The sequence below is a fragment of the Ciconia boyciana genome, chromosome 18, assembly GCF_034638445.1.
Source record: "Ciconia boyciana chromosome 18, ASM3463844v1, whole genome shotgun sequence".
Classification (NCBI taxonomy): Eukaryota; Metazoa; Chordata; class Aves; order Ciconiiformes; family Ciconiidae; genus Ciconia; species Ciconia boyciana.
This window is the reverse complement of record NC_132951.1, coordinates 7082020-7102847: the sequence shown is the minus strand read 5'-3', so window position 1 is coordinate 7102847 and position 20828 is coordinate 7082020. Positions and strand designations below refer to the sequence as shown.

The 20828-nt window shown below is 42.5% G+C and overlaps 1 protein-coding gene across 3 annotated transcripts; it reads left to right on the top strand.

Annotated features, from left to right (window-relative positions):
* Positions 1–110: 110 nt before the first annotated feature.
* Positions 111–20386, top strand: ODF2 (outer dense fiber of sperm tails 2). 3 transcript variants are annotated; one of them, XM_072882960.1, is made up of 20 exons: positions 111–313; positions 2005–2089; positions 4338–4463; positions 5084–5254; positions 6721–6887; positions 7952–8081; positions 8298–8429; positions 9105–9179; positions 10156–10227; positions 10818–10934; positions 11852–12037; positions 12869–12978; positions 13660–13795; positions 14478–14588; positions 15244–15348; positions 15920–16078; positions 16969–17069; positions 17601–17763; positions 18121–18246; positions 19012–20386. In XM_072882960.1, the coding sequence occupies exons 1-20, from the start codon at positions 111–113 to the stop codon at positions 19183–19185; spliced, it is 2649 nt and encodes an 882-aa protein (XP_072739061.1). In that variant the 3' UTR covers positions 19186–20386. The 3 variants fall into 3 exon arrangements, with proteins under 3 accessions (XP_072739061.1, XP_072739062.1, XP_072739063.1); XM_072882961.1 differs by lacking the exon at positions 111–313 and adding an exon at positions 2794–2947 and having other exon boundaries at positions 2002–2089; XM_072882962.1 differs by lacking the exons at positions 111–313; positions 2005–2089 and adding an exon at positions 3347–3447.
* Positions 20387–20828: the final 442 nt, after the last annotated feature.

Below are 20828 nucleotides of genomic sequence, written 5' to 3'. Positions count from 1 at the left end.
TCCCCCTCCGGGCCGCTTCGCGTCACTATGGCGACGGGGCCCGTTGCGGGGCGGGGCCTTGTGAGGCGGACGGCGGCGGGCCGGGTCACGCGGAGGGTTTGAATCGCCCAATGGGGGAGCCGCGAGCGGCGGCGCGGCGGCGGCCCCGGAAGTGCGGCGGCGCCTCCTGCCCCTGGTGCAGCCTCCCGCCGCCCCCCTCGCCCCGGCGGCGGGGTCTGCATGGCAGCGGCAGCGCCTCCCGCCGCCTCCCCGCCGCCGCCGAAGACGACCTCCTGAGGCGGCAGCGGCTGCAGACCCCGCGCGGCCCTTCATGGTGAGGGGGCCGGGGCCGCTGGGCCCTCTGAGGGGGCCCGGCCGGGGAGGGAGGGGGGTCCCGTCGCCGTGTGGCCGCGGGGGTGTCTGAGCCCCCGGGAATCATTCCTTCGGCGCTTTCCCCGCCACGTCGGTAACGAGAAGTGCCTCCTGCCTTGGGATGGCTCTTCCCGCTGCGAGGGAAAGCGGGAACTATCAGGCGCCTTTAAATAGATAACGGAAAACGTGCTTGATGTCGGGGCTGGCGTTGGGACGGGCTGCTCCGGGGGGTGGTGTCTCCCCCCCCCCACCGGAGGTTCTCCAGCCCCACCCGGGTACAGCCCTGCTCTGAACTCAGAGCTGATCCCGCTTTGAGCGGAAGACTGACCCCAGAGTGGGTCCCTGCCAGCCTGAGGTAGCCACAGCTTCTTCGAAAAGCCCCGGGAGAAGTTAAACTTCTGACATGAACCTTGTTGCTAGGGAAAGCTGGGTGACAGCGTTTGAGTTTCACTTGTGGTGATTCAAAAGCTCTGTGGAAGTTCTCAGTCGGTGCTGTAGCTGATGGGCACGTTTGGGCCTGAGGAGAGTTTAACCCTTCCTTGGGAAGAAGAGGATTAAAACACCCAGCGGTGTTTGGAGTTGTTCATAGGAGTCCTGTTACTTCAGAAAACTGTTGCTTCCTGTTCCTCATCAAGGGAAGTACTGCTATGTCTTCCCCTCTGTAATTTTCCTAAATCTGACATGATATATGTGTGTGTTTTGTCTTAAACACATACTGCTTAAAAACAGATGTGATATTACTAGTTTTATTTAAAGTAGGTGATACATGAACCTTGGCAAGCTGACAAATTAATCAATGAGCTTTAAAGAGTGATCTAAATTCTAGTCTAGCAGAAGTATTGTACAAAATCCTGCTCTACCGCATTACGAGTAACGCTTTACTTGTAAAGCTTGTTCTTACACAGCAAATTGTGAAGGAGTGTTACCCTGAGGTTAGCTAACTAAGGCCGATATACCACCACTTCATCACTCCCCGATAGACATTAGTCCTTTGGGGATCCCTGGTCCCTTGCTCTCGTTCCTTCAAGTCCCCCAGGTACCACCAGGCAAGAAGCTGCTTGTGCTGTAGCTGATTCCCAGCTTTGTGTGTGCACTGGTTTGCCAACCAGCACACACGTGTCTGCTGGGTGGCAGTGGGCCACGTTGAAACATGACTCTGTGTGGTGCTGGGTTTCCTTCAGCGTGAGCGCTAATTTGGAGGCATCTCTTGAGCCTGCAAAACTGTATAAACCTAGAACCTCAACATTTCTGTCAAGTTTTACAGAATTTGTTGATGATGGAAGAATTTAGGGAGGGTTTGGGAGGGGATGTACGGGTACTCTGGAACTGTTCAAGCCTCCTTTCCTTATGAAACTGGTTAAAAATTGCAGTTAGAATTTGAAGGTTTGTGACTTTGAGTAAGGCCATCGTGTAATTGTACAAAACATTTCCATTGCTTAAAACAACTTTCATCATCAATATGTAAGGAATACAATCTCGGTCATTCCCTCATCCCATGCTTGTCAGAGGAAGCCAGGACACACCAACTTTTGTTGTTTGGATTCATACATTTGATGTGTTTGAGCCTGTGTGTTGCCTTAAATCAAAAGGAAGAGGATGTTTGGGAATTGGCACCTTTTCCTGTTAGTGGTCATTTTATTATTTCTGTATCAGGTGTCCCTCATCCATCAGCGATGAAGTGACTTCAGTCTCTGTACAGAGCGCACTGTCCAGAAGACCTAAAAGCTTTCGAATAACTGTAAGTAATTTTACCTAGGCTGACAAAAACCTTTCTGTCAGAATCGGATTAGTGCTGCTGATGGATTTTTGTAAGATTTGCGATTGCATTATACCATTACCTCAACTGAAGCATCGAGCTCAAAGGTGATGACTTTAACCTTGCGTCTCTAGGCTTTTCCATGTTGTGTTAGATATTGGTTAAGGTTATGCTTTTTTCTGAAGATTAAAGAAATGCTATGATCCAAAAGCTTTTCATCATTTGTTTAACTTCAAAAAGACATTTAAAGTTAAGCACATATGAAAGAGTTTACAGGTTCAGGGTTCTAGGATGGAAGGATCTGATGGTTTCCTGATGATTTTTCTTAACTAAACTGTTAAATTAATGTTCCTCTTCTTCCCCCTTCAAATTTCTCTTCATAATCAGATTGTGTTGGTTACTGGAACCCTTGATTTGCTCACTTGCTCTAAGACTTTGAACTCCAATGACTCTTACAGACACCTGCTATCAATCCAACTGTATTTGGTCTTTAATAACCATGTTAAAAGCAGAAAATACCAGAAGCAGAGAAATTATTTGTATTAATCCTAGCTTTACAGCAAAATAGTGTGCAATTCAAAATGGCAGATGCTACTGAAAGAAAGCTCAAACTTTAACCAAGGTTGGCCATTGTTGCTGTCTGGCACAGAGGGAAATGTTGTTATTTCCAGTTTCCTTATTCACAGGTTTCCTTTCATTGTATTGCCCTTTCCCGTTTGTGGGAGAAGAGCCATGAAGAACCGTTCCTCATCTCCCCCATTGCACGTCCATGTGGATGAAAACACCCCTGTCCATGTCCATATTAAAAAGGGTCAGAAAAGCACACCTGCAAAATGCCAGGTAGGAGTGTGTAGCTGGGTGTTTGTAAGGGTTACAAAGAAGAAGGTGAATGGTCCTAGAAGCACCACAAAATCTTCAAGGTCTGTTTTAGCATTTTATTAGAACTGTAAGACTTGAGTTCATATTCAGTGGTGAATTTTCAGTAACACATTTTCTGTGTTTAAGATGATTTAAGTATGATATAGAATATATAGTTACTTTTCATGTTCAAGTGTGTGATTGTGAGGAGTGTTGCTTCCAATGTGATATGGTTTGGGGGATTTTTTTTTTCCTTTTATTTCCTGGATTTGTGTCCTGATAACGGTTTTTCTTTGGCTTCATCCCTGTTTTTTTAGGAAAAGTTTGGGGAAAGGTAATATCTAGACATTTCAAATACCATCTTTATTGTATGAAAATAAATGTGCTTAGAAAAAGAGAGTCTGGATTCAAACCATCGTCTGGCATTAAGCACCTTCTCAGTCCGCTGAGCTATGCAGCATCTCTTCATAGCCTTATCCACAGTAGGTAGAAGGCAATACTGAAGTGGAGTTTCTAGCTATCTCGCATCCTCTTTTGTAGTTGTATGTTTATGTAAAGTTCTCAAAAGGTGATGGAAGTTGCTAGTTCATTCTACCTTCTGTGCAGACATCCTGTTCTAAGTCGTCTATTAATTTTGTCTTTGTTGCTAATGGCACATATCATAATGGGGTAGGGCCTGACAGTGAAATCAATGAGTCCTACTAATTAATTGCCTGTGGGGAATATTTAGAACATCTGATTTTTCTCTAAGGTTAGAATTCTGCAAAAACACTTTAACTTTCCTTCAGTTAGAGCACCTCGAGTTCAACACAAATAAATGTGGATCTCTTAGTTGACTGCAAAGCAGGGAAAACACTTCGAGGGCTTTTCATAACCAATCACGCTGCACTGTTCTTTTTTCTCTGGTAGTGCTGTTGTCAAATGATATAGCTGCTCTTCTGTGAGATGAATCTGGAATGGAGAAAGGATCTCCCAGGTTGTTCCTTCTTCATGTGAATGGGTTGTATTGCAGTATTTTTTTGTGTATCTCCATACACAGGAGACTTCCTTCTCCCCCCCCCCCCGCCCCGGCCTGCTGGGTGAGGCTCTCATCACATCACAAGTGCAGGTTTCCCAGTGATATAACAGACTTGCTACGTGATAGACAAGAATGTACTACATCTAGCCATACTGTCAACTGAATGTGCAATAACCTTTCCTTCTGGCTGGTGTTAGCCTCCTCTGATGGCTGCTGGCTCATCTGATCTGATGTATCATGTGAAAAACTATGTGATATTTTTGTATGAATGAACTTCCATTTGGTTTCACAGCACTAAAAGTTGTAAATGGTTCTTTACAAGTCTGTGATTTATTTTATTTTCTTTTCCTTTAGCAAAAGCAGAAACAGAAAATGAAAGGGGATACCGTGAACATGTGCCGAGCTGTCCGGGTGAAAACTAAGGCCCCCTGGGTGCCCCCAGGCAAAACATCTGTCCGGGAGTCCACCTGCAAATGGGAGGTATGGCTGATTTTGCTCTTTAAAACAAACTTTCAGGTTTATCTGAGGTTGAAGAGAGCAGTTGTGTAGTGAGGGAGCTGGGCTGATCTGAAAGAAGGCTACTGTCACCTACCATTTGAAGTGTCTTCTATAAATCTTTTCCACTTTTTAATATAGAAAAAATAGAAATTAATTAGCAGCCTATGGCCATATCATGCCTTTCTGCCTCTAGAAGCCAGACAAATTTCTTGTTTATTGTAGTTTTACTAGTCCCCTTCAAGATCTCATCTGGAGGCACAGCGAGGGGCTGCTGTCCTTGGTCTCTTCTGAAGCATGGAGCATTTGTGTAGTATTGTGTAATATTTTCTTTCTTGTGGGTTGATAGTTTTTGCTTTTGTATTCCTGGCTCTTCCTAGATGGGAATTTGAACTTTCATTATTTTTTCCTCTTTTTCTGTTCTAGTCTTTCTGCGTTCTTGACCTTTCCCTGATGGAAATAAAAGAGCTGTTTACAAATGTTTTTTCCTTACTAGCCTTATTGCAGTGATGCAACCTGGTCTCTGTTTTTGGCAGAGTTAGGGTCAGAATACTGTTTATAACTTTATACTAAAAAAATGATGCCCTGTATTGCTTTTCTACCAGGGACCAACTCACCGCCTAGAAATTACACCTCCAGATTCAGAGAAAATGCTGTCAGTATTGCGTCTGAGTGACCTCTCTACAGATGAGGAGGATGCTGTTTACTGCAAAATGAACGAATATGAAAAGAAGATAGATAGCCTGATGAATGTGGTGGGAACGCTGAAGAATGAGGTGAGGAGGCAGTGTAAAGACCTGCTGACTCAGGTTTTGTAGCTGATCGTTTGGCAAAAGGAGGCTACAGTCAAGTCTTGTTGCAATGGAAGACTACCCAGGCCCTTGGTTAGCTTGCTTAAAAAAAAAAAAAATCAGTCTGAGTTGTTTAGAAGAGCTGAACTATCCTAGGGAGAAATTCACTAAGCCCTACTATGAAACATTTTAAAACATTATCCATTTAATAAGGTATTGCTGTGCTTCTGTTTCCAAATAATCTGTCTTCTGCCCAAGCCCCAAATCTGAAAACTGGTCCTTCCAGAAGGTGAAAAATACAGTATGTTGATGTTTTATTGTCAAGGAATCCACTTACTCAACAAGATTGTTTCTCCTGATTCTGTTTCAAAATGTGCAACCCATGATGTTGTGTCTCCCAGATAAATAGCCTCTTACGTACTTGACACCATTTAAAAAATGTGTAGGAGATATTTCCAGATTTCATAAGATGGTCTATCGTGGAGGCAAACTGCATTTTTAACTTTTAGTTAACACTGAGGGTAGCAAATCATGTGTCCTTATTATTTTGCTCAAAACTACATGAAGTTCAAATTGGTGAACAAGAATAGGATTTGAGTCAATTAGATTCTCATATTAAATGTTTTCCACTTTATTTATGCTACAAAATTTAATGGAATTACTTGCATGATTGTAAAACAAAAATCCATTTTGATACTTTTAAAAAGTTAATGGAATCTAAATGTTTGATGGTGTCACTTAAATAAATCCATGGTGTAAGATGGATTAATTCCTTTTATTAGCTTTAATTCTGTACAAGCCAGGGAATCTCCAGTGACCTTTTTTGCTGCAAACCCAAGTCTGGTACAGTAGTTCAGCCCCCCTCTATGTTCTCTCTTCTTGCACATCTTCAACTGTTTGTAGTGCTCTTAACTGCCAAATGGGATGCATGTGTCATTCATGAGGAGCAGTAGTCAACTTCTGAGCCCCATTCAACGCTGGAGTAGTCTGTACACAACTCCAGTCACACTACCAGCAGTGACACTGAGCTGTCACAGAACCTCCTGAGTAATCCAAAATGGGTAGATGGAAACAAAATGCCAGGGACTATTCAGGTTGATTTCACCCAGTTACCTGGATCTCACAAAGCAATAGTGGAGTAATGGGAGCCATCTCCAGTGTGTGAACTGCTACCAGAGCTCCTTTCCTGCCATGTTTGAGGTCTGTCTTATGGCTGATGACAATTTTTGAACTTAGAGCCAGGATGCTTGTGTCTACCTGTGTTTGTATTTCCAGGCAATAAGTGAATTATGCCTTTTGTGCCCTGGAAGTATCTAGGAAAAAAAAAAAAGTGTGGTCCTTTGTTGTTTGGTGCAGCTGAATAGCTGGTTCACTGGCTTGAGACGTGGATTCTGTGTATCGCTTTAAAAGCACCTGGTTTATCTTAAGTTCTGTTTGAATATCTTCATCAGGCCAAGCTGCAGAAAAAGGAGGAACAGCAGCAAATGACAAAGCGTCTCCTTGAGGAGCAGAAAGAAGAACTGAATGAGGTCGCACAAGAGCTGGTAGAAACAGAACAGGAGAATACACTGCTCAGGCGCAATATTGAGCGCATAAAGGAAGAGAAAGATCTGACTGTGTAAGAAAGCTCCAGTTCTCTGTTGTTACTGCAAGTAGTGGTATTTACAGGGCAGCTACTTCCTTTATTGCTAACGGTATTTGAGGTTGTAGTTTGTACCCTGAGTTGCAGTGCTGCTGAAGAACTGATGTTCTTGGATTTTTTGTCGCCTTTTAGAAGGGGGACTTCAGATGGTGATAGCTGCAGAGAAGGGTTCTAGTATGATCATTGGAATGGAAAAAGCTACTCTGAGAGGAACCTATGTGGCTTGTGTAGCCTACTGGAGGGTCATCCTAGCTCTGCAATTAATATTTTGAAGGTTAAGAGATGCTGTTTGAATTGTGATGATATTGGTAGAACAACAAATGAATAAACATGGAGCTGAAAATTAGAGGACAATTTTTGGCCTTTGTGAAAGTCATACTGAGACAGGATTCAGTCCTCTCAGGGGCTGTCACTCATGTTTGTTTTTTGTTTTTTTTTCTTAGTGACCCCAAAGGTCTCCAAGTCTGACATTTTTGCATCTGCTTTGTATCTAAAGAATTAGGGAAGTTTGTGTCTCCTGGGGGACACTAATGTTTTAAGAGAGTTAGTTTTATTTTTTCCTTAAGAAAGGTCACTTGGAAGTTAATACTATATATTCCTTTTTCAGAAAACTTTTTGAATACTTCTGAGGTTACAAGCCCTGGCTAAAAACTTTGAGCTGTATATCTTGGTGTGCTTTCCTGTTTCATGTTCAGCCTTTTGGAGTCTTATTTCTGGTGTGGCTTCAGTACCCAGGAAAAGCACAGCATTGTGTTTTGGGTTTAATAGTGTGTGCAGGCTTTGGTATAAGCCCAGTTTTTCCCCTCTAAATTCCTTTTTCATAGCTGTGGTCCTAGCAAGCTCCTGGTATCTACTTACTGGCTTCTATCAGAACAACTTCCACACTGAAAGAGGGTAAATCTTAAGTAGTGTTTGTTTAGAGGTTTTATCCTCTGATGTGAGGGGTTTTATGAGTTTTAACCCAATCAACTGTATATCAATAGTGGCTGGTACAGCTGTCAAAGCTTCTTGTTTCTCTGATGGCTGAATTCTCATTACAGGCTACAGAAAAAGTACTTGCAGCATGAGAAGGAGTGTTTGATGTCCAAGCTGAGTGAGGCAGAAAGGGATGGAGCAGCAGCAGCCAGGCAGATCCATGCCCTGAAAAATACAATAGAGAGACTCAACATTGTAGGTGGTGTCCTTTTTTATTCTTGCCTTTACTACGTTGTCCTGTTATATGGCTGTCTTAAAAATGTGATGTTACAGTTGCTGATCCAGAAAAGTGTAAGGAAAAGTGGAGGGATTTAGCATGCTTAAGGTGTTTGCTAGTTTTGTTTCCATGTGAACAATTATTTTTGTTTTGGTTTGGTTTTTTTGTTTTTTGTTTGTTTGTTTTTCCTCTAGGAGAAACACATGAGCAGCTCAGACATTAACACACTGACAAGACAAAAAGAGCTTCTGCTCCAGAAATTGAGCACCTTTGAAGAAACCAACCGGACACTACGAGAACTTCTCAGAGAGCAGCATAACCGGGAGGTGAGCAGTGCTGTGTGCTTGAACTTGGCTGATTACAGGAAGCTATGTTGTCTTGTGGACTGAAATGGAGTTTGAGAGCTTTTAACTGCTTTTTTTCTTTTTTCCCCCCAAACCCTGCTGTTGACCCTGTGTCATAAAGGATGGATAGTTTGTTGTTTTTTTTTTTTTTAATCTGTGCCTACATCATAGAGTAAGACTGACTTTTCTGCTGTGAGGATGTTAAAGCATCTAAGTCTTTGACTGTATTAAAAGGTATAGGCACTACTGTGTTGCCAACTCTTTCTCATCTGGATACGGCTGTATCTGCTGATCGTGCTAGTCTGAAATGTTACTGCTACAGTTGCATTAGCTGAAGTTCGAGGACTAGCAGCCATCAGTGAGAGTGGATAAAAGGACTGAGTTCTTCCACATGACTTTCCCAGAGTAGCGGGAGAGTTTGGAAAGATCTTCAATTGCTATCATGTTTTTTATTATAATCTTTGACTGAGAAGTGGAAAAGCTTTCAGACATGGGTGATGATATGTGAAATATTTAGCAAATTTGATGCTTCTGGGTATCTTCTGAGAATTGCTGCTGCAACTGGGGGAAAATGGTTGATTTGCCCAGTTCCATTTAAAGAATCTGTATAAAATTGACTATTTAGTTAACAATTTTTCTCACATATTTCTTTTGTAGAAGGATGCTCAGAAGATACTGGAACGGCAAGGAGCACTGCTGAAAAGGCTGGCTGACTCAGATGCAGAGAAAGTGGTAAGCAAACCACAATCTCTCCTCCTCCCCCCTTTTTTTTAAATGATAAAGCAGAGAGATCTAAAATGACAATCTCTTCTTTGTCTTGTATTCAGCCATCAAGTCTTATGCTAATGCCTTTTAGACCAATAAAAGATTTTGGGTTTTATGGTGATCAGAGCCACTACATTGCTCCTCTGGTTAACAACCTACATTTCAAAGTGGTTAGATTTTCATAGCCTTTGAAATATGGGGGCTTACAATGGGGATGGCACAACTGAGACCTACATATAAGAGCACCATTAGGATTTATATTATTCAGCTATAAAGGATAACTTAAGCCTGTTCTTACTATGTTTAAGCACAAATTATTCTGCGTACCTTTTCTTATGGTACTGAATGTACGAAGCAAGAATTCTACTACATATTTCTTTAAAAAGAAAACTCTGAGGGTGGGAGAGAAAAAAAAAAAGTCTACTGCCAAATACCCCTGACGGTCAGGATAGAATTCTTCAGTTTGGAAATCATCTTATTGTTTCTGTATGTTTATCATGTTATCCTTAGAGATAGAAAAGCACAAAGAGGGTAAGATTTTTGTATCTGCTTCTGTCACTGAATGAGTGACCTGGTGCCCGTTTTTGTTCATTGCCTTACCTGTAAACTGAGAAAAGAGTTCTTAAATTGCCGGAAGTTATAAAACTTGCTGTGAGACATAGGTAATGCCCTTTTTTTGTCTGTGGAGTATATAGTCCTGTCAGGTCCTCGTTCTGGGTATCCTATGCCCTGTTACACAAATGTTTGTGTATCCCTTTTGCTTTCTGCTTGAGGAGAATGCAGCCTGTTTTTCCGGGGCTGAGGATGCTGTTGCTGTGGATACCAGACAGAGAGTGCCATGGATCAGAGGGTCTCGGGAGGGAGGCAGTTACACCCCTTTCCCTCCACCTGCCAGCCTAAATGTGTTTGTTACTTAACATCTGAGTGGTGTTTGTTTTTCCAGCAACTTCAGATGAGGCTTCAGGAGAAAGAAAAAGAAGTGGACAATCTTACTGTTCAGATACAGGCAGAAAAGGTAGTTTCCTTTTTCTGTTTTCCCCTCCCTGCTCCACCTTCCAGTTCTGTAGAACTACAGATAGATAGTTCAAAATATGGGTTTGTATTTGCAGATGATTTTTTTAAGGGATCAGTTGACTGGCTTGCTTATAAAACTAGATGGACAGCTACTTACTCGCACACAGTTGTGGATTCAATTTTCTGCTAATAAAACATCCATCACAAAGATGAATAGGTAGTATTCTCCTTGCTTGGGCTTATCACTGAATTGCCGTTCTGTTTAAGATCCTCTTGGTTCCTTATGTCAAATTCTAGTCTGTTCCTCTGTTTAGGAAGTAAAAAAGGCATGTAGTGGAAAAGATCAGATATGAAGGATGTTTTGCCCTAGAACAAATTTTCAGGCCAGTCATTCACATCTGATGTAAAATAAATGGCTACTCATTCGTTGCCCATAAGTAGAGGAGCTGTGAGGGTCCATCTGAGGAAAGTGGAGGTGGCTGGAGATAGTATCAGATTCTTCACTGAACGGTTACATATTAGAACGGTTACATGTTCCTTCTATTAGCTTGTTGAGGAAAAAGGTGTGTGTCTTGTTTGCTTCTTATTTAGGACCAGGCAAAGACAGCATGTGAACTCTCCAAATCCATGGAGGCTGTGAGAGGCCACTTACAAGCACAGCTGCGAAATAAAGAAGCTGAGAACAACCGTCTGAGTATACAGATACGGGTATGTTTCAGTGGTCCCAGGGGATTGCCTCTTCATTTACTGTCATGAACTGAATTGACTGACAAGGAAAGTAGCACTTGCCAGCTATTCTTCTGCTGTGTCTGGTAGCCTGAAATATTGGCTGGTGATGTTTATGCCACTAACACACACCATACTTTTCAAATGAAGTAAGAAAAGAAAAAACTTTTCATTTCTGATGCATGAAGCAAAATCAGAGCCTTAAGGTCTGTGTGCATTTATTAGATTTTTTTTTTTTCTAAGTTAATTACTGCATAATTATTTAAAAGATGGCTTTGGTTTAGTCAAGCATCAAGACAGATCATAAGCTATTTAACTTGCTTTCTGGGAAAAATGCTATGCCATGAATTCCTGTATTTGATCACACTCATGCGTGCTTTCTACAGTATTAATGAGGAGGAGAAAGTTCCCCTGGCTTATCTTGATCAAAGTCTTATGTTTAACGTATCTGTTGATGTTGTAATGATGTTATGATGAACATATGTGTGTTAATGGTTTAAAGGAGCTTTAATTCTGTTAAGGTATATAGCTGCATGAAGCAACATTATTATATGCAAGCATTTCAATTAATAAAGAGAATGTTCTCGGGTAGATCAAAAGACTGGCAGACCAGTATTTGTCTTGGTCAGGAAAGGAAATCAGTGTTCGAGAGAGCATCTTATGAAGGAAGAAAATAAGACTTTTAGAAGGAAAGGAAAGGGGCGTCATGCTGACATGTCTGTCGGCATTAGGACAGGATTGTGTAGGTGAAATGTGATTGCAAGTACCTCCAGGCTGGAGGTTGGGGGTTTAAGCCCTGCTCTCTCCACTGTTTCTAGGAAATTAGTTGCTGCTTTGGGTATGCAGGTATAAGGACATTATTCCATGTGGTGTGTTTTCTCCCCCTCCCTGCCCCGCAGAATCTGGAACGCAGTGAAGCTCAGCATAAGGCAGAGGTGGAACATATTATGGAACAACTGAAAGAACTAAGGCAGAAGGCAGACCGTGATAAAGAGGCCCTGAAGAAAGCCATCCGTGCACAGAAAGAGCGAGCAGAGCGGAGTGAAGAGTATGCAGAGCAATTGGCTGTCCAGCTAGCAGAAAAGGTACCCGATAATACAGGGGGAGAGACCTCATTTCAGATCATGCATCTAAATCTTTGATTTCTGGTAGCAGCCCTGAGGAGAGTCTGTGCTTTCAACTAATGAGATTTATTTCTGTCTTGATGCCTTGGCCCATTTATGCTAAGTTTAGAACAAATCCAGTTTTCTCAGCTGTCACTATATTCACTGCATGTCCTTAACTTAGGACATGAAATAACTTAGATCGTACTAAACTAGCAGATCTGATTTTTTTCACCTGGTTCTTTAGAGCCATCTGAGAGTTGACAAAAGCCAATGAAATAAAGCCTGGTAGTTTTGGCTGAAAATTCTGAATGGAGTTAGTTTTTAATCAAGAAACTAGTCAGAGCAGAAAAGTACAAAGACTTAGAGGTGTACTGGAATTTCCTGTTGAAAATGACTGAAGGATATCAAGAAAAAGTAGGAAAGTTAGGACTAAAACAAATCAGAGGGGAACGTGGATTTCACACTACTTGATTGGGTTTTTTTCTCCATTGTTTTTAGAATTCCAGGGACCAGAGCCACTAGTAGAATCTTAGCCATGTATTTGTGGTAGTTCATCTACCTTCAGAGAGGATTCTTCTTTCGCTGCTGTTATGTCTGTTGGCTGACAGTAGTGTTGGAGAACACCTCTGTCTGAAGGATCAGGAAGAATAAAAATAGATACTTGTCCTCAATATTTTAAGTCTTAGTGAAGTCTCTGCACATATCATGCTTACCCATATCAATATCTCTGCATATTGTCTGCATATCCCGTGTCCAGTGACACTTTCATCACCCTTACTCTTTTCCTCATGTGTTTCTTTTATTTGATAGGACAGTTATGTTGCTGAGGCGCTGTCTACTCTGGAGTCCTGGAGGAGTCGCTACAACAAAGTAGTGAAGGACAAGAGTGACCTCGAACTGGAAATTGTTACGCTGAACAGGTTAAAATAAAATTAGTGTGGAGAAACAAGCATGAGTGAGGATGAGTTCCAAGTTCAAGGATAATTTAATTTAATAATTTCATTAAATTGAATAATTTAATTGGATTGCTTGTAAATATCCAAGCAAAACAAGCACTGCCTAAGGGCTAGAGCAGAGTTTGGAGAGATTGAGAGAGAGAGAGAGAGATGTGGCTTCTGCTGCTGACTTGCCACAGCAAAGGCAGGATTTTTAAGGGTTTGCTGACTCTTAAAACTCTCTGTTCCTTTGCCGTTTTGTAATGCTTTGAAAGAATTAAGGTTATCTTTCCTTTGAGATGTGTTTGAGATGCTTGAATGGAAGGGATTAGAAGAGATAGGCAGTATAGTTTGTGCCAATTTTGTTTTGAAGCTGAATAAATGTGTTGGTATCACTGCAGCACAGGAGTTGCTGCAGGAAAAAATAGGTAGGTATGAGACGAAAGAAGTACCTCTTTATCCTGAGGCAATGCATTTGAGCTCCAGGGGGACAACTCAGCAGGCTAAGAAGATCGAGGTAGTAGAACAGTGTAACAGGTGTGCATACATGACTGGAGGAGGAAGATGAAAAGATAGGGAAAAGCCATGTTTCTGAAGCAATTTTCAAGGGTTAGGAGTCTTATTCTTTCTTGTCATTTAAGGACTAATTTTCTTTCTCTATGGCAGCCGTGTTGCAGACTTGCTGGAACAGCAGACAGCCCTGGAGGACAAGATGCGGGAGGACAGAGAAGCTTTGGTGGATAAATTGCATCGACAGACTACAGAGACAACTTCTTTCAAAATGGAGAACGAAAGGCTAAAGGTCAGTTATTCTAGGGGTTTGAAGCAGAAATGCTAGGGAAAAAAAGGAGAAATGAGAAGTTGCTTGGCCTCTGAGGACAGAGTTGAATTGCACCCATTACTGCCGTTTAGTTTCAAACCAGTTTTACCATAACCTGAGTATGATAGGGCAAGTATGCTGGGAAGAGACATAAAGAAAGAAAGTGAATGTTCTAGGAGGGCTGGGTTTCTTCCACATTTTGACTAGGAGTATCTCCAATCCAAGTACTGTTTTCTTCCAGCTGGGATCTTACATCTTGTCCTTACATCTTCATGCTGCTGGCCAGAGAGCAAACAACTGTAGCTCATGCAGAAAGAATGGTAATCTCCAGAATTAAAAAAATGGCTGGCATATTTCTCCTGTCATCTCTTACCACGGGTGCTCTTGTAGGTGACCTACATGAATTTTTTCTTGGAAAGCTAGGCATTGAGCCAAATAAGGAGTGGCCCTAATCCAAGTAGCACAGCTCATTCAGGCAAATGGAAAGATTGCACATCCATCGCAAACCTCTGCTCTGCTGGCGTAAATTTGGCAATCCACTGAAGTCTGGAAAGTTTTGCCAGCTTACACTGACAAAAGTCTTTTTTCTTAGTCTAGGCGATGTTAGACAGCTAGCGTGGCAGTTACTTCCAAGCACTCAACGGAAGATGTTTTCTTTTTTCAGGCTAGTGTGGTCCCAATGGAAGAAAAGCTGAACCAAGCGCAGATGGAAGTGCAGCAGCTCAAGAGCTCTGTCAGGAACTATGAAGGGTTGATTGAAACCTACAAGTCACAGGTAGGAATCTTATCAAAACCTTCGGCCCTTGCACAAACGTGTTTTCTCCCTTCACTGTTGTGGCTTATTCTGTAACGCCTTAACCCCTTGCTTGCTCTTGGAGGATGTTGCAGTTTCACATGGTTTTGGTTCTTTTGTCTCTATTAGCCTTACTTTTTCTCAAATGGCAGCATCCAAACTGCCATGTGCTGTATACCAGTGTGGAAGACTTGCCTTCCTCACTACGTGCTGATGACTTAGTTATTAGGAAGAGCTGACTCCCACAGCAGGGATCTTCATTAATGGAAAACAAAAGACTGGTTTTAAATATTTAACTTTTCCCTGCTCCTTTTCAAAAGGTAAAGGATAATAGTGAGATGCTTTCTTCTGCCTTTTAGTGTGGCAAGTACTGTTCCTTGGCTGCTTTTTTTGGCAGGATTTTGGATATTGTGGTAGTAGGAGGGTAAGGCAAGAGGGGAGAACATTTGGTGGAAAGCTCAAGTGATCCAGGTGGCAGAAGCAGAAAGTGAACTTCCAAATACAGTTCTGGGGTGGTGGTTAGTGTGGCAAGAAACTTGTTGCTGATCCTTGAGCAATTTTAGTTACTCCAAGGCATTGCATGTTTGCTGATAACTATAAGTAACAGATAAAGTATGTGGATTTTTTGAATGTCCAGGTGTTGAAGACCCGAATGGAAGCAGATGATGTGGCAGCAAAACTTGAGAAGTGTGATAAAGAGAACAAGACACTAAAGGATGAAATGAACAAGGAGATTGAACTGGTAACTATTCCTCTAAAGACTGATATGTTGTAGATGTTCATGGATCTTAATGTTCTGAATGTAGTGAAAAATGGCTGTGAATAGGAAATAAAAGGCTTATCTTTAGTCTGCCTTTTCCATTAGTTTTTCTCAGGACTTAGTCATTCTGCAAAATTTACTGAACATTTAGCAGCTTCTTTTTGACTATATGGCGTTCTTCAGAGGGGTTTAAATTGCTTAGTGTGTCCTTTGCTGCAGAAATAGTGGTTTAGAACAGTGGACTAGGTAGGCTACACCATTGTCTGATGCGGAACAGCTGTCCTCAAAAAAGAGGTTGTACTTCTAGTAAAATTGAAGCCCAGGATCCAAAATACTCACTCATTCTCACTCCATCCATAGGGAATGCGAAATCCTAAGAGAAAGCCTTTTGGGGTAGGAGAAGACCTTAGGCTTTGAAGTCCAACAATGGCCAGATATCCACACAGTGTAATCATGGTTGCAGACTAACAAAGCTTCATTGAAGTTGAGAAATTTTTTAGTCTTGACCTTAGGAACATTTGAGAGTTCCTCGTGTTCTCTTCTTTGATTGTAGGCGCGTAAGCAGTTCCAGAGCCAGCTTGCTGAACTGGAAAAGCTGCCCGAGATCCTAAAGATCACAGAGACACAGCTAGCAGAATGTCAGGACCAGCTTCAGACTTATGAGAAGAAGAACGTGGACCTGTCCGTCATGATTGCAGATCTTCGTCAGCGGGTAAGGGACTGGCAGAAAGTACCTACAGCACGGCAATCCGCAAGTCTGAGACCAAGATGAATTTCTAATAACAGGAAGGTTCAAACTGCGTCTCTGTTCTCGTCTCTTTTTGAAAAGATTAAACGTGCACTGCAAAATAAAGGTGTGTGCCATGTCTTTGTGCAAGAAGTTAGCGGCGTAGCTAGTAGCATTCCTTACTTTTTGAAAGGTTTCTCATCCCTTGGTGCAGAACCTTATTGGGACTTGAATAGCAGCAGTGACAACACTTGCTAATGCCAACACTCGCTTCTGTTACTTCCATCATCTTGTCAGCTTTCCCTCCTGTGATCTTCTGCTGATGGTGCTGTCCCAACCTTGTTTTCTCACCCTGATTTCAGGTTGTTTTCCCAGTCCCTGCTTTTTTGTCCCCAGGAGGACTGTGTAGGTATTGCAGGACAATTGTAGACCGGCATGACTTCTACAACCATGCCTCAGGACACAGCAAATGATCTCACAGTCTGACTGCTTTACTCTGATTGGCTTGGAATTATAAACCTTCCTGGTATTTCAGGATCTAATGCCTTTGTGGGCTGCTGTCATGTATATGGCTGCTTTCAATGTGTGTGCTTCGCTGTGCTTACACATGGCTGCTCTGCACGCAAGTGTTTATGGACCCAGCTTTTCATTTGCAATATGGAAGAATTTTCTCATACTTTTCCAAGCATTAATTGGAAACACCAGCAAAATGGATGTTTAGTGCTTTGCTTTTCTCTCCACTGTTCCTTTTCTGGGGCTCTCCAGAAATTATGAATTGAGCATGTTTCCTTCTGGAGAGCTGCATATATTTTAGGTGGTTGGTTGTGTGTGTGTAGTGACTACTCTGTAAATTAATTACTTACTATAATTTTTAGATTGAGCTCCAGGGGGACAAAATGGAGATGACAAGAGAGAGGTATCAGTCTGCCCAGGAGGAGAAAAAGCAGCTCACCTTGAAGGTGGAGGAGCTAGAAAGGTTAGAAATATTAGGCTCTCTTAACCTTACATTTCCATCCTCTTCCCATTGTTTTTTCAGGGGATTGAAACAGCTTCAGTCTTGTTCCAGTCCCCCATGTGCCTCCAGGATTCTGTGCTTATCCCACAAGGATCTCTAATCAGTAGCTGTCCATTGGAGAGAGAGTTATAGGTTTTTGCAACACCGTTTATGAGTATTGTTAGAAAGGATGATGGCTTACACGGCAGATAAACCAGCTCCTTGTCCAATGTAGCCTGACAGTTTTGAGGTTACTACATTTACAATGTTTTTACCCATGTTTATAAATTCCTTTTAGTGACAATGTCTGGGAAAATGTAGGTATGTGGATACTCTATGTCCTTCAATCTTTGCAATTTTGATTTGAGAAATGGAGAAGTGTTTCCTGGGGCTCTCACCTTTCAAGGGGGAATAGAATCTATTCCCAGATTAGTCAGGACCTGACAAAAAGGCAGACTGAAACACACTCCATTTAAAATGAATAGGTTTCCTTCCCTTACTGTCTTAACCTAGAAAACTAGAGACAACGAGCACCCAGAACATAGAATTCCTTCAGGTCATAGCAAAACGTGAGGAGTCGATCCACCAGTGTCAGCTGCGGTTGGAGGAGAAGACCCGTGAATGTAGCTCCTTGGCACGTCAGTTGGAGATGGCCATTGAGGATGCCAAAAGACAAGTAAGTAATTCCTTGCATTTGTGAATTCTCCCAAAACTACCCAGACTGTAAAAGGGGAACAGTGAGAATGCTGGAAATACCTCCTCAGCCTATGACCAAATTCATTAAAATCATCATGTTCAGTGAAATACAAATAATAAAATTGCTGGTACTGTTTGTCAGCACTTAAACCATCAGAAAACTGAACCCTGCACTACAGTTTGCCACAGAAGAGAGGAAAGCACAAGACTGAGCTGCTGCTTATGTATGAGAATGTGTCCAATTAAACTTTATAGGGCTTTTGTGGGCAACGGGGTGGGGGAAAATCATTCTCCCATAGATAACCCTTTAACGAAGTTGTTCTGTTGTTACACGTAGGTGGAACAAACTCGAGAACGAGCAACATCTAGAGAGAGGGCAGCCCAGTCCAAGATGTTGGATTTGGAGACCCAGCTGAGCAGGAATAAAACAGAGCTGAACCAATTGCGTCGGAGCAAAGATGATGTGAGTGACTTGCAAGGGATACTCTTGGTGGTGTCCTGGCAGCAACTGGAGTCCATAAACCAAGGTGCTATGGATTGCTGCAAAAGTCATGCAGCGCTGTGTCTGAATGTGACATGCTGTTACATGTGTCCATGACACATGTGATATGACATGCCTGTTATGTCACTAATTCAGGAATGCAGGCTCTCATTTGCTTCTTACTTATAGCAATGATCTGAATGAACTTGCTCTAAACTTACATGTGTGTAAGAAAGGAATCAGACCTTTCTTATGTTCAAATGAGATTTGCACCAGATATCATGGACAGATTTCCACTTCATTTACTGTGCTTGGTTATCTGAGAGAGAATGCAATCTCTCTGCTAGTGGAAAGGATTTCTTCTAGAAGAAAGAATGGAAATATTTCATAATGTCTAATGTCCCATTTACCCTGCTTGTTTACTTGAGTTTTACTTGGAATTGGGTTGGCACATGGATCAGGTCAAGTTGCTTTTCAGAAAAGAGCATGTTTAAGTCCCCATAACTATAGCTAACCAGTTTTAAAAGCCCAACTGATTAGCTGTGTTATCTCCTGTTTTTATCAGCAGGTTGCTGAATAGAGTTGGAAATGAGCAGAACAAATTATAAATATAATAGTACCATCTATGGTAATGTCATCTACTACTGTACTAATTGTTGCTGTCCTTGGCACTTTTGGGGAGCAGTTTAACGTGACTAGGATGAATGTTGCTGTCTTTCAGCCTGTGTTTTGTGCTTCTTTATGTAGACAGAGCGCCGGTATGAAAGCCGCCTACAGGATCTAAAGGATCGGTTGGAGCAGTCGGAGAGCACCAACCGCAGCATGCAAAACTACGTCCAGTTCCTCAAGTCTTCCTATGCCAACGTTTTTGGAGAAAGTGCCTTGCTGGGCTCCCCCAGCCGCTCTCGTTCTTCTCCATGAGGACAATGCTCTCCCTGCACCTCTGCTTCTAAGCACAAAAGGAGCCCTATTTCAAAGCCATATGTTAGTTGGAAAGTAGGTTGGCATTTCAGAGTCACTATCAGGAGATGTTTTCCTCTTTTCCTTGCAGCATGAGACGATAAAATGATGGTGGCCTATGTCCTAAGCGTAGGGTATCAGCAATACCGGTTTGGTGTTGGAGGTTGGCATTACACTGTAAACTCCAAAGACATCTGGTTTTGCGTATGATGGAAAAGGTCCTTTTCATCCTGTAAGGTCCTGATGCTTGCAGCTCTTAAAACCTGTCAGCCGTTTGTTGAGCATGTTAATGTTTATAAGAGCTCTTTTCCTTTTCATGTTTCTTTTTTCATTCTGTTTCTTTCTGGGGAGATCATGTGGGGGTTTTTTGTTTGTGGGGTTCTTTTTATTTTTTTTTTTAACTATTGAACATTGTATTGATATGTTGGATGATAGGATGGTGGGAGAGGGTCCACCCACCAGAAGTGCGAAGCTGAAAATAACTTAAGTGCCTGGGCTCTACACTTACAAGAGATTATCTCCTGAACAGCCACAGTGTTCGTAAACAGTTTTATACCAGAAATAATGATTGTGTTTGTGTGTGGATTTTTTCTTTTTACTTGATTCTTTTATACTCTCTAGCATCACATTCAGAAAAAAAGGTGAGGATCAATGTTGCTCTACTCCTCTCACCCTGATTTCCTAATCCTGAATATCCCCAGGACTGAGCCAAACCCGTCTGAATTCAAAGGAAAGATTGCGGTTTAACCTCAGCGGCACTTCAGTCGGGGTCTTGGTGTGAATGCCACGCAAGTTCAGGGTGTGCATGAAATACTGACTTGGTCTTAAGCCAATTAAAGAGCGGCTACGGATACTCAACTTCATCAAACCAGCCTGCATCTTTTCCTGGAAAATCAGGTCTTCAGTGTGTTGAGTCCCTAAAACTCATGTGCTCTCTAGTGCCCTATTCTTTCCAGTAAATGGTTCTTATGGGGGCAAAAATAAACATTGTTTTTATTTTTCTCTCTCGTGTATGCTATTTATGTGCAATGTGGTCATTGGGCAATATTTGTCATAAAGGTTTTCTATAAGTTAATCATTTTTGAGAGTTCTGTAACTGTGTGTGTGTTTAACACTTTAAAAATCCTAAAGGTGCTATGGTAAAACAATAAACTACATTTTAATTGGCTACGTTGGGGATTTCCTCTTCATTGTGCTGTATCTAGGGTCTTCTGGCCCTTATTTTGGAAAAGCGACCCCAGGCAGGGCCGTTGCTGCAGGCAGCTACACTCCAGACCCTTTCCCTGTTCAGTGGATGGTGGCCTCTCCCTGCAGCCCAGGATAAATGCTGCAGTGCAGGCTGGCCTCTAGCCCTCCCTCCCGGGGCTCCTCTGCGAGGATACACAAAATAAGGGGAAAAGCGGCGAAGCTGCCGCTGTTTGGCGGCCCTGTCCCTTTCCCCGCCGCAGCCCCGCGGGAGTCGCCCCCGGCGGGACTCGAACCCGCGGTCCTGGCGCTCGGCGGGGAGGGGCAGGGCCCCGTCTGCCCGCCAGGGGGCAGCCGCTGCCATCATCGCCCGCCCGGCACAGGACGGGCAAGCGGCCTGCGGCGCTCCGGAAGCGGAA